Below are 13,379 nucleotides of genomic sequence, written 5' to 3'. Positions count from 1 at the left end.
TGTTTGTTTTAGTAATTCAAGGTGGCATAATATGATCTATTAAATTAATAATGATTCTGTAGCCTGACTAGGCGGTGGCGCAGAGTGTTGGACTGGGATGCAGAGGAACCACGTTTGAAACCCCGAGGTCACTAGCTTGAGTGCAGGGTCATCTGGCTTGAGCACGGGCTTACCAGCTTGAGTGTGGGATCATAGACATGACCCCATAGTTGTTCGCTTAAGCCTAAAGGTCGCTGGTGTGAAGCCCAAGGTCGCTGGTTTGAGTCCAAGGTTGCTGGCTTGACCAAGGGGTCACTCACTCTGCTGTATTGTCCCCCTATCAAAGCACATAGGAGAAAGCAGTCAACAAACAACTAAGATGCCGCAACGAAGAAATGATGCTTCTCATCTTTCTCCCTTCCTATTTGTCTGTCCCTATCTATCCCTTTCTCTGTCAAAAAAAAAAAAAAAAAAAAAAAAGATTCTGTAAATATTTAAATAAATGCCTATTTATTTATTTATTTATTTATGACAGAGACAGTGAGTGAGACAGAGAGACCCAGGTCTGGATGCCAATTTATTTTTAAAAGGTGATTGTTTGACTTAAGTGACTGATAAATTTGATAACTAGCTTCTTTGCTTATGAAGTAAACAGAGTAATATTGAATTTCAATGAGATTAGTAGGGGAAAGATACAATCTCCACAATTATGGTTTTCAACATGCAAATTTAACAGTATTAAAAGACATTCATCTCCTGGGGAAAACAATCCCCAATTTTCTGTGTGACCATTTTTGTCCTAGGATCATTTCCCCACCCCCACTCCCAGGCAAATGCTAGGCACTACCTTAAGAAGCCATTTTGTAAGTAAAGGCAAACTTCTAATTCATTAAGTTTCAAGTCATTTTACTTTTATGAGCAGCTATTGCAAGAGACTAAGAACTATGTGCACATATCGGTAACCTGATGGCTTATAATCTCACATGGCTTTACATGTGAATGTAGAAAAACAATGAAAAGAGACCTATGTGCCCCTGAGGCACTGACCGCTCTTCAGGAGTCTGCCTAATAATTAAACAGGGGATGATCCTATGTGGAGGAATCTGCCTCTATGCATCAAAGGCAGTACAAGTGGAACTAGGGAGGAGGAGGAGGACTGCTTAATAGCAAGGGTGTTTGTGTGAAGGAATGAAGGAATGTGGCCCTAAAGCCTGCAGAGTAGCTGCCACCCCACCCCCAGACACACCTCCTCTGACCATCTCTATCCAAGAATTGATTTACCATTTAAAAATATCTTTTGGCCCTGGCCGGTTGGCTCAGTGATGGAGCGTCGACCTGGCGTGCAGAAGTCCCAGGTTCGATTCCTGGCCAGGGCACACAGGAGAAGCGCCCATCTGCTTCTCCACCCCTCCCCCTCTCCTTCCTCTCTGTCTCTCTCTTCCCCTCCCGCAGCCAAGGCTTCATTGGAGCAAAGATGGCCCGGGCGCTGGGGATGGCTTCTTGGCCTCTGCCCCAGGCGATAGAGTGGCTCTGGTCGCGACAGAGCGATGCCCCGGAGGGGCAGAGCATCGCCCCCTGGTGGGCAGAGCGTCACCCCCTGGTGGGCATGCCGGGTGGATCCCGGTCGGGCGCATGCAGGAGTCTGTCTGTCTCTCCCGGTTTCTAGCTTCAGAAAAATACAAAAAAAAAAAAAAAAAAAAAAAGAAAAAAAAGAAAAAAAGAAATAAAAATATCTTTTGCTTTAACAATGTCTGTACACTGGTACTACAAGATTTCTGTGGTCCTATCCCTCTTTTAACTTCAGGATAAAATTCAGGAGCTGTTTACTGCTGTGGGTGGGAAAGAACACCAAGTAACTTTGCTGGGAATGTTGAGCAAACGGTACTGAGGTGCTCCTGGTTCAGGTTTTCCTCCTAGCAGTCATTTTAATCAGCACTTCCCCTGTTTAATGAGCTTGTAGTGCCATTACATAATCACCCAGTTCACTGGATTAATGATGAAAAGAGGAACTGATTTTTCCAGTTGCATTATTTGAAGTAAATGTTAACTTTCTTTCTGAGTCCTTAGTTAACCACATTAGTGTGACAAATATGTCTTTGTCTGGCATAAGTAATTAGAATTTAATCACTTTAACTACATCTTAATTACTCCAAATGAATTGAAAGGACATTTAATAGCAAAGATTAAATTGCCTTAATGAACGATTTTTGTGACTCCATCAATACTTGAATCACGTTAGCTACTCCTCTTACGCACTTCACCTGCAGTGAGCACGGGGCCACTAGGTGGCGCACTTCGCTCGTTTATTTATTTAATTTTCCCCATTGATCTGATTTAGAAGACAACAGGAAAGAAAGCAAAAAGCACATAGTTTATTGTGTTCCTTTGATAATTTCTCTTTGGGACCATGAAATCATCACCAGATTCGAAAACGAAAGCAGTGATTTCAGAAACTGTCGATTCTGAGTACCTTTTGGCATATGCAAAGGAAGATGAGAAACACATGGTTAACTGGAAACATACAGTGTTTGATGGAAATTGTAAGTTGCCCCCTGGATGATTGCCAACATATATACAACGTTTTAGTCAATTTGTTATTTTTTTAGTGCAGAGCCCTAAAATATAAATTAATAGGCAAGCTTTGAAATAGCGAGGCAAGTGCTGATATGAAGCCAAGAAATGTAATTGCTGTGCAAGTGCAGATCAGAAGAGGAACGCCTGAAAGTAGGGGAGGTTTAGGCCTTTGGGCCCTCCTCTAGGCATGGGTCCCCATAGAGCAGTCCTACCCACAGAACACATCTAATGAGATGGGTCTTGCCCATCAGTAATTGTTTAAGTGAACAAATGGATAGGGAGACTAGGGTTCCACATCTAGTTCTGTTACTGCCTTACATTTCCTCCGGCCACTTCTTCAAAAGACAGCAATAAAGTCTCTTGTATAAGTCTTGGGTAAAAAGGAAGTAAGTTTCCATAAATAACTCTTTTTGAGAGTCCCAGAGAGAAGACACACACTCTCTAATTTCAAGACCTTTGTTATGTAGAGACTGTCTAGATTTGGTGTTTGTGACAGAGAATAAGTTACTTTCACATTTGGGGTCCACTGATCTGGCAGGCTTGTACTAGTAATAGAGGCACAGGGAGGGGGTAAAATATTTTGGGCTGTGAACTGGGAAAGCTGAATATCAGTGATTTCCAGCTGTGACATCACAGGTACATTATTTAACCTCATGGTGCAGAGAAACAGGGGACATATACTAATTACCACATAAATTAGTGGGTCCCAAACTTGGCTGCACATTAAAATCACCTCAAGTTCTTAAAAATCCCAATGCCCAGGTCATGCCCTATACCAATTATAGCAGGATATCTAGAGTTGTTGCCAGGAATCATTTTTTAAAAAAAATAAGATCCCTAAGTGATTTCAACATGTAGCACAATTTGGGAGTCACTGGCATGGACAATGAATATTAAATGAGAACGTCTGTGTGCCTAGCATGTACCTGATTAATAGAAAGTGAAAAGCAGACATAAGCTCCTTCCTTATCAATTGCCATAAAAACCGAAGGGTTATACTTCAGGATCTGGTTCTGTTCAGCTGTTGTCTTATTAAATTGTCTCACATAAATAAGAAAAAAATTTCTGGAAGCTAATTTGTTCCAACTTTATGATAATATAAAGGAATGTAATGTGATGACTTTATAGCAAGACCCTGTGATAAAACATAAATCCATGTTTGTATCAAAATAATCAGATTGTCTTGTGATTGGTCTAGTCATCTAACCCAATCCTGTCATTTCAGAAGGAAATAAAGCTTCATTATTAACATGTGTTAAAATAAAAATCTGTACAAATCTATTGATAGAAGACAAAAATTTATGATTAGGCACTAAATTCACTCACATTACAAATAATTTTTTTTCTGAACTCTCTGAGGCTGACATCAGTGGAAACAGTATAGCTTTATCCTTCCAAATCTGCTTATCTATCTTATTTGAATAGATACATAAGGCTGATGAATACTTGTTGAATGCTTTTATCTGAAATTATAAGAAATCTACCCTCTAACTACCATGACTTCAATAAGACCCCCCTTCTGTTGTTACCCTAGGGGACCATTCAATTTATCAAGAGTGTGAAAATTCTGCTTTTTTTTTTTTTTTTTTAAACAGGGACTGAGGTGAAACTAGTAATTTCTCATCCAACCCAATATAGCTCCTTGGATAATTTAAACATTAAGTTGGTGTTTATTCCAATATGTGGAGTTTACAAAGAGCACTGAGAACTGTTACTTGAAGGGCAAGGCTTCTAATTATGGATTCTGGGAAGTAAGAGACCAGAAACCTCCTTGTTAATTATCCATCTTCATCAGATTTCAGGATTTTCTTTCTTACAAGGAAATCAACAATAAATTTTACCGATATACTCTGTAAGAAGTGTTTCTTTTGAGAATCTTGGGTAGCAGCATCTGTTTGATTAGCTGAATTTGCCACAAATGTGTAAATGATGACATCAAAACAGCCCATGTAACAACCTCCTTAAAGACCTCGTAGATTAGAGATGACTATAGATTTTCCCCAGCATGGATCAAAGGGATTGAATTGAACGTTTTAGCTTAATGATCCAACCCCTGTCACACCCATAGGGACTCGAATTCCGATTTTATAAGCAGGTGTATACATGCGCTCAGATGCATACAGAAAGCTGCCAGAGAGGGATGAAAAGATCAACCACCTAATCGACGAGAATAGGTTTGATGTCTTCGATTACTTGACTGTGGCGGTGTGTATTCCTGGCGGCCTCTTAAGATTTCTCACAAACTTCTGAATATTAGCGGTTAGTTTTCGTTTTCTCACTACAACTCTTCAGAGACATCACAGCCAGATTCTAGGGGCGAAGAGAAACTGGACCAGGCAGCCTGCCCGCGTGGGCCCTGTCCAGGGTCCTGACGCTACACCAGGGCTCCAAGGCGGTGGGCCACCGAACGCCCTTTCACCCACACCACAGGGAGGAAACAAAGACCTCCAAGCTCAATGCATCAGGGCAGCTTTCTAACTCCCGTCACTTAGCTGGAATGGGCAACAAAAAAATAAAGGGAGCGCTAATTCGCCCTGCCGTTCCTACACCCTTCAGCCCCAACCTCCTACTTCTACTCTGACCCTGCTTTTCACAAATAAAAACACGCCAGCAAAAATATAAATTCAGATAAGAAATCTAAACACGTGGCTTGTTTGGATAAGTCAGAGTTGAGGTGTACTTTGGGGGGGATGGCAATTTTGTCACGTCACTGCGGTAATACTAAGGCATTGTTGGGAACCAAGTTAGATCCACTAGGTACGGTTTTCTTCCTCCTCCACACTCTTTCTAAAATTAGTTATCATTTTGAAATCCCTAGAACAATTCCGAAGCAGGTTGAACCAACGCAGCTTGCTGGGCGCCAGGCCCGCAGGGGGCGCGCGCAGCTATCGCAGCAAAGCGGGTCCCTCTGCCAGGGAGAAGATGAGCCCAAACGCAGGGCCGAAGTCCAGCTCCCCGCCGCCCATTAACGGTGCTAACGGCTCGAAGCTTGAAGATAAAGTCGTGTCTTGGACTTTTAGTCACTCAGCTGCTACAACACAACCTGCTACTGGATAGCACAGCCCGTCCCAATTGTCAGGCAAAACAGCGAGGTCTCGGGTGACCACAGCAACCTTGGGCCGGGTTGCTCGCTCCGGCCCACTCCGATCACCCTCCTGGCGCTTCCAAAGTGCTGGGGCCTGCACCGCTGGCGGGACAGCCAGTTGCCCTTTGAACAGGCAGTGGTGTTTATCTCCAGAGACCGGCCTCGATGTGCTGACTCCAGAGTCACCACACAATAACCGTTAGCCCTCCTCGAGCCCAGAAGCAGGTTTCCCCAACCCCAAACGACGTGCACACTTCTTCCTAACCCCGCGCGCCCCTGTTTCTCCTCATGGAGGCGGTGCTCCCTAGTGGGGATGGCAAGAGGACACTTTTGTCTCATACTCTGGAGGGGTCAGTCATGGGCTGCAAGAAAGGCCCAAGCAGAACCTCCTGGTAATTGTCCCCAAAGGCTAGGCCTTTTGGTTTCCTGCCGAGCTGGTGTGAGTGGGGTACCTAGCCAACTCCCTGGGCGCACGGCCACCATTTGGCCTGGTGGTAGGGGTATCTTTGATCACTAGGTCTCCGCCTTGACAACTGGCCGGTTCCCCAGCTATGCTGGGAGGAGGCACTTTTCGCGGGACTCGAGGCTGCAGCGGCGGTGGGCCGCGCCCTGCCTGCCCTTTGTTCGAGCTCAGCAGGCAGGGAGCAGCTGCACTGCGAGCACAGCTCGAGGCCCACCGCGCCGCCGAGACACGGGACGCGGGGGCGCGAGGGAACCAATCCGCTTGGCACCCTCTCTTCCTACTCTACCCGCCCAGGCACTCCTCCAGTTCCGCCGCCCCACACGCCCAGTCCTGGCTTTCCTCCCGGCCCGGGAGGCTTCGAGGACTGGGGAAGAGGGGTTCCCAGAGCCGGCCTCGCACTCCTGCTCGGCTCCCGTGGCCCAGGGAAGGGACTGGGCAGTTGAAATGTCACCCGCCGGGATAAATATTAACAAAAAGCAAATTAACTTGCGTGGGGGCCTGTTATCAATCAACCAGGCCACAAGGCCACTTATGGCAAACACAGTCCAGGTTGGCCGGGGCGAGACTTTCTCATGGCCACCTCATGGCCTGATTCCCCCCTGCCACCCCCACCCCACCCCCTCCTCTACCCGCCCCCGCCCCTCCCTGGCTCAGGCCCTTCTCTCAGTCGCGCTGGAGCAAATCCCGGACGGGAAGGGGACGCAGTCCGGGTGCGGAGACACGGCGGGTTCCATACCGCTGTTGGGAGGTTTCCTGGCCTCCGGGTACTACAGGGTCCGAGTGGCCCAGCACGCACCCGCGCCCAAACTCCGGGACGGCGGGCTTCGCTCCCCAGGTCCTCGGCGCTGCGCCAGCTGGTGGGTGAGCGCCAGAGCCTCTTCCTGGGCTGGCAGTTCCGCTAGTGTGGTCTACGCCTTCTGGAATCTTTAATTGGAAACTAATCTCCTCGCGTCTTAATAGGCGCCCACGTCAGGGGCGGGGCACCCACCCACCCGCGCGGCCCAGCCCGCCCGCCCCACCTGGGACGCGAGGCCGCGCGCGAGTCTGGCTGTGCTGCACTTAATGGGGCAGCAGCAAGTACTGCATTGAGGAAACATATTGATTTTTAAAAGGTAGTTAATTTAGTGAGAATTTCCTCCTGTCTCCCATCTTCCACCAGCAGATGTAATTTCGAAACGAGAAGGCGCCCCCTCCTCCCCCAAACGTGCTGTCACGTGTGGAGGGCTTGACTCTCGGCAGTGAGTTCGCGGAACCTGGGCTATAGGAAGGGGCGTGGAGAAGCTGCTTTCCCGCTACCGCTGGGCCGGACCACGGCGGGCCCGGCCTCACGTGGGGCAGGGACTAAGTTGACTACTTTTCGAATGCAGCAGCGAGCAAAGCAGCAAGGAGCGTCTTGGTTTCTGGAAGGCGGCGGCCGGGAGGAGGTGGCAGTATTTCAGATACAGCCACCATGTCCTGCAATTCGTTTTAAGTCTCCTGCGACGCCCAGGAGGAATCACCGAGAGGGCCGATTTATTTATTTATTTTTCTAAATGACAATGTTAACACAATGGCTCGTTGTTCTTCGGTGACTTGAAAACAGGTCACGGCTTTTGCAGCGTAATGGTATTGTCCCGAGTTCGCTCCGCACGTGCCCTCATCCCTGCCCTCCCCACCCCTCTAATTAAACTAACGAAAGACAAATAAAAGAGAGGACGCTCCATCCGGGTCTTAGGATACGGAGTCCGGAGTCCCTCTGAGATTAGGTCCTGGTCATTAGGGGCCAGACGTGTGTCCTACAGTCTCCGATTCTCCCCCCGCCCCCTTAGAAAGGCCGCAGGCCCGGCCGAGGATAGAGTGCGGGGCTGTTAGGTGCCAGGCAGGCGCCCATTCAATAGCCTCCCGGTCCCGCGAGCCTCCGCCAGCACCCGCCCGCGCCTCCCTGGTGCGGGTCCGGGTCGCAGCGCTCCAGCTGCCCCCCAACAGCACCGTGTCTCCCGGGCATGGAGGTCAGAAGGCGTCCACGCAGGACTCGGGGTCGTCTCTGAGCGGAACCTGTCAGTCTGTCCTTCCAGGGGACAACAGAAGGCACTGACGGAGGAAGGATCATTAAAGTCCTGAGCAAGTGCTCTCACCGGGTGGCGGGAAGGGGACCAGCTTCCTCCCATCGCCACCTGCCCCACCCCCTGCACCCCGCGTGCCCGTGACCGCACCGCCCAGGTAGAAGGTCCTGAGAGGGGCTCGAGTCCGGCGTGGGCGTGTGGAAAGGCGTCGATCACTCTGGGAGCAGAGGCGGAGCAGGCAGGGGGAGGGGTAGCCGTTCCTCCCCCCGCTCCCGCCGAACTGCAGCGACCCCAGGGTCCCGGGCGGCCTGTGGGGGCGACACAGTGGCTGCGCACAAGGCTACGGGGTGGAATCGCCGAAGCCCAGAGGGCACTTGGTTAACTTCTCCCTTCCTACCCCCTACCCGCGGCTTCTCTGCGTGGGGTCTGCGTGGAGAGGACGAGCGGGGCCGAGCTGAAACACTCTGGGAGGAGCTGAGGCTCAGCCAGCGCGGCGCTCGGCGGGGAGGCCGCGAGCACTCAGCCCCGAGGGTTCCTTCGGGTCTGTCCGGGCTCGAGGCGCAGGCTCGCGGGCACGCCGGCACCGGCCTCCCTCGAGCTCCCCATTGGCCCGCCCCAGGTGGGGGAGGAGGGGCTGGTCTTTCGCTTTGATTTTAGTCAGTGAGACCGCTCAGTGCCCCAGCTCGGAGAGGATTGACTGTCTCTCGTTCTCCAGGGACGAATTAATGGAGAACGATCAGTTAATTAACAAACCCGCTTACCGGGTTTTACCTTTCTCTTCGCCGGGACTCAGGCCCGGGCGCCGGGCTGAGATGGGTGGGTGGGTGGTGGGAGGAGTGGATCCGCGGGTCAATCGGCTCAGTGCGGGTCTCAACAAATCAAGTGTGCCCCCGGTTACCCCCGGCTCTGCCTCCCCTGTATCCTCCGCCCTCGGAGGTCGGGGAAGCCGTACGAAACCCCCCGTGCCGTTCAGGCTGGGTTCAGCTGTCCCCTCGGCCAGTCGGCGGGCCAGACCTTTGTCCGCACCTGGACGACAGAGGCTGACGGGGATAAACGCGGAGCCTGCACAGCGCCGCCGAGACCTCGCTGCCAGACTCCGAAACGCCCGGGCTAAGGGCCCGGGAGACCTCTGCTCGAAGACTTGGGGCTATTTCCACATTCCCACCCTCCCCTGTATTTGGGATTCAGACAAAAAATCATGCAGAGGCATAAAATGAAATTGCAAAGTCCTGAGCAAGTCGGCAGCGAAGGCTGTGCCTGGACTCAGATGTGAGCCCCGTAGTTGCTCGGTCGCCCGCACCCGGACCTCCGCGCAGTCTGTCTCCTTTCCACAGCCGGTGGCAAGCGCAACGTGCGAGCTAACCATTACACAGCGTCCGCGCGGACCCACCGCCCCCGGGCCTCAGAACCTTTTGCAGGAACTCTGACTGCGCTCCCCAACCCTGTCCTGCCCCGCGCCAGGAGTTAGTGAGGGAGCGGGTCACCACCGCGAGTTCAGCCCAACACTGGCCAGCAGCTCGGCCCAGCGCCCGAGTGTGTGCCGGGAGCGTAGTTCCACCCTGGCAGTATCTCCCTCTGCCTAAACCCAAGTACCCAACCGAGAAGCGACTCAGACGGTGTCCGGGCAGGAATGGGACTGTTTCTCCGCAGTGCGAGCTTTCCGCGCGGTCTCCCAGCACAAATGCGTTCCCACGGCCACAGGAGTCGCACCACTCAGCTCCCGGAGCCTTCCACAGCCCAACACCAAGTCCTGGGGGAGGCAGTCTGCTGCCCGGAGCCACGTGCTGGCTCTTCCAAGCCCAAGGACCCCCTTCTCGGGGTTGGGGGGGGAAGGGTGACGGGGTAAAGCGGCATCAGTTCTCTTTACTTCCCTCCCTCCTTCGGTCCCTAGGCTTTCTCATCCCTTCTATCCCCGCGCGCCCAACTCCTTGGTCCGCTCACCTGCTAAGCGGAGCGCAGACATGCGCTGAAACTCTGGCTCCTGCAGCCACTTCCACATCCTCCGGAAGGTCTCCCGGCCGGACTTGAGTTTGCTCCAAGGTTTGGGGTTGCGCAGCAGGTCCGAGAGGGTTCCTTGAGAGCGGCAGAGCACCCTCTGCGCGAAGATGGCCTGTGGGATGCTGTAGCGCTTGAGCTCGGTGGTGATGCGCTGCGCCACCTCTTTGGTATTGATCTCTTCCATCTGCCCTGAATTACTTCCATTGCTGACCTGCGCACCGGTCACGGAAGGGTTGGGCTCCCGGGCTGTGCCCAGGAGCTGCCCGTGGCCCTGGGCGTTCAGGTGGGCGTGCGGGTGGTGCGGAGGAAGGCCGTTGATGGGCACTATGCCGGCTGAGGTGGGCGTGAGGTGCTGCTCCCCGTGGCGGCCGAGCATGGCTGGGTGGTGAGCTTCGAAGCCGTTGGGGGTGAGCATCTTGTCTGTGGGCATGGCGGCCCCCGGGTGGGCATAATGGGGGAGCCCTTGCTGGGAATTGTGGATACCGCCCAGACCGGAACCGGAGAGGGGAGAAAGGCTCTGGCCCATGCCAGCCACGTCCTTGTGGTACGGGGTGTAGAGGTTATTCATAGAGGCCAGCCCGCGCTCATCCCGCATGAGTGTGAAGCTGCCACTCACGTTGCCTGCCAGGCGCTGGTGGTGGTGCGGGTGGTGGTGGTGATGGTGGTGGTGGTGATGGTGGGGAAACTTGTCCGAGACGGTGGAGATGGGCGGCAGCGGCTGCAGAGGGGTTAAGGTGGTGTAGGTGGTGGGCATGCTCATACCTGGGGGAGTCTCGCAGGCCATGGTCATCGTGGGGTGCAGGGGGCCGGTCAGGCTGTGCTCGGGGCCCCGGTGGTGGTGGTGGTAATCACTGCCGCCGCCGCCGCCGTCCAGCAGGGAAGCCATGCCCATGGAGCGTGGGTGCGCAGGGGGCAGGTGGCTGCCGCGGTGCGCCACCGAGCTTCGAGCGTGGGGGCTGCCGCCCAGCAGGTCTGCAGGGGCAGGCACCGGCTCATGGCTCACCCCGTGCAGCTCTCCGATCGCCTCCATGGTCAGCTGCGCATTCATTGTGATCCGGGCGAGCGGGCGGCGGACACAACATCGATGAGGCCGGACAGAGGCTGCGAAGGGCGCACGGAGTCCAGTCTTCACCTCGGCTGCCGGCGACTGTTGCCTTCCTTCCTTCTTCTCACTGTTTGGTTCTTGTCTCCCTCTGTGTGTCTCGCCTTCCCTCTTGCCCCCACCTTCCCCTCTGCGTCCTCGGCTTTTTAAAAAATATTAATTTCCAAAAAGGATCCGCACCGTTGGGTGAGCGCAGTGTCCCCAGCCCCCTCGTCCCCGGCCCCCTCTCGCCCCTCTCCTTCTTAGGATCGTGAGGTTCCCGGCTCCCCTGACGCAGCCCGCGCGCCTTCTGCGGCTGCTGCCTGCCCGCGCCGCTGGCTGGCTCGAGCCATGGCTCGGTTACTGTTGCAGACTCTGTGGCCGCGGTTCCGCCGCCGCCGCCGCCGCCGCCGCCACCGCCGCCGCCCGCACTCACGCCCGCCGGGCGCAGCGCGCAGGCGCGCAGCTCGGCCCCGCCCACCCGGCTGGCGCGCGCGGCCGGTGACGTCCCCGTACAAATGCAGGAGGGGGTCCCGCGCCTCGCCAGCGGCGCCGCGAGGCTGGGTTGGCGGCGGGCGCGTAGGAAGGCCTAGCGCACAGAGCGCCTTGGGGCAGCCCCAGGAGACTGGCGCCCCTCTCGGCTCCCTGGCTCGGGTGGACTCTCCGCCCGGTCCCGGGCTGCACTTGCCAGGCTTCGTTTTGGGTCGTGCGCTCCGCTCGAAGAGCCGTCGCCCCCTCTCCGGTTGCTGCCTCCCGGCGCAGGTGGCCCGGGATGCTGAGACGGTGACATCTCTTTCCACCCTGGCCCACTAAGCTTTATTTCCCGGAGGGCTTCTGGGAGTGCTCCTTCTCCTCATCCTCAGGGAACAAATATCTTAAAGGCCTTGGTCAGCTTGGTGACTTGACCCAGGAATCTCGGACCTCCCTGAAGTCCTCTGCCCACCCCTCCCACCTTTTCCAGCCCGGGCCATACCTCGCTGTCTCCTGCCGGCTGGGTCCTTCTCTTGCACGGCGGACACTTCAGGCGGCCCGTCTGCTTCACCAATGACTGTGTGTGTGTTGGGGGCGGGGAGTGCCCTGATGGGTTCCCATGTTAACTTCTGGGTGCTGGTGGGGCCCCCGAGGCTCGCGCCGGTCCTGTGGTTTCTCCGTGACCCTCCAGGTAAAACACCCAAAAGCCACTGCTTTCGTGAAAGACTGACACCCGCAGGGTGGACGGGGCTGGCCGGTCTCCGCTTGGCCTGTAGGGATGCCCTCTTCCCGGCGTCCCCGCGAGAAGCCTCCAGATTTGAAAATCAATTCAGCTTCGGGTGTAATTGTCTGCTTCTCATAATTACGCTCCAATCCGGAGTTGAACCTGGTCCTTGGGCCTGGTGGGGACGCGTGGGCAGGCCCCCAGTGTGGGATGTACACCAGCCACCACATGCCTGTGGCTTTCTTTCATTTACAAAAGAAAGAAAGAAAGAAAAAAAAACTATAACAAAAGGCAGAGCCGTGTCCGCTTAGGTGCTTTCTTCTCTCAGAGAAAGGACAGATGTGCCCATTGTCAGACCCTTGGCAGTTGGGACCCGGTTAGCGCCAAGCCTCAGCCTCGGGCAAACGGTGGTCACAATGGGGGATTGCCTCTCAGAGCCTGGATATCTAGGCCCGGATGTGGAACAAAGCGTGTGTGGCCTGTACTGGTCCAAACTCAAACTGTACATTCTTTTGCTGCAACACCTGGTTGGAGCCCACCAGTGGTGTCTCTGCTGAAAATGCTTCAGACCCTAGGAGAGACCAGGGCTGGGATGGTGGCAGCAGTGGTGACTGGGTCCCCCTAAGCAAAAGCTTAGGCAGGCCAACCCTTTGGGGAAACTTCCCACCAGCTAAGGCATAAGCAGGCCCAACTCTTTGCCCAGGTTTCTGCTATCATCAGGGCAACATTATGATCTAGGTAGGTCAGGACTGGTGGGTATAGTCAAGATGACTTCCTTGAAAGTGGTCATGTCCTGGGATTGGTTAATCTGGCTGGTTTTATCACCAGAGACATTCGAATCTTGTCCAAGCAATGCCTTTGGAGGCCCTGGAAATGGGAATCCATCTTAATGGACTTAGCAACTACTTGCACAGCAAATATTTAAGAATTTAAGTCTCCTAGAGAGGAAAAGATCTTTGGGG

The 13,379-nt window shown here is 53.8% G+C and overlaps 1 protein-coding gene across 1 annotated transcript in view; it reads right to left on the bottom strand.

Annotated features, from left to right (window-relative positions):
- The window catches only part of ONECUT1 (one cut homeobox 1), a 48,570-nt gene extending 37,092 nt beyond the window's left edge, over positions 1–11,478 (bottom strand). Inside the window, exon 1 of the mRNA XM_066276270.1 lies at positions 10,085–11,478. Coding sequence (XP_066132367.1) covers positions 10,085–11,189 — 1,105 coding nt within the window. The 5' untranslated portion in view covers positions 11,190–11,478. The remainder of the gene's footprint in view (positions 1–10,084) is intronic.
- Between the last annotated feature and the right edge of the window lie 1,901 nt (positions 11,479–13,379).

This window comes from Saccopteryx bilineata, chromosome 4 (assembly GCF_036850765.1).
Source record: "Saccopteryx bilineata isolate mSacBil1 chromosome 4, mSacBil1_pri_phased_curated, whole genome shotgun sequence".
Classification (NCBI taxonomy): Eukaryota; Metazoa; Chordata; class Mammalia; order Chiroptera; family Emballonuridae; genus Saccopteryx; species Saccopteryx bilineata.
The sequence above is the reverse complement of the archived record's forward strand: the minus strand, read 5'-3'. Positions and strand labels throughout refer to the sequence as shown.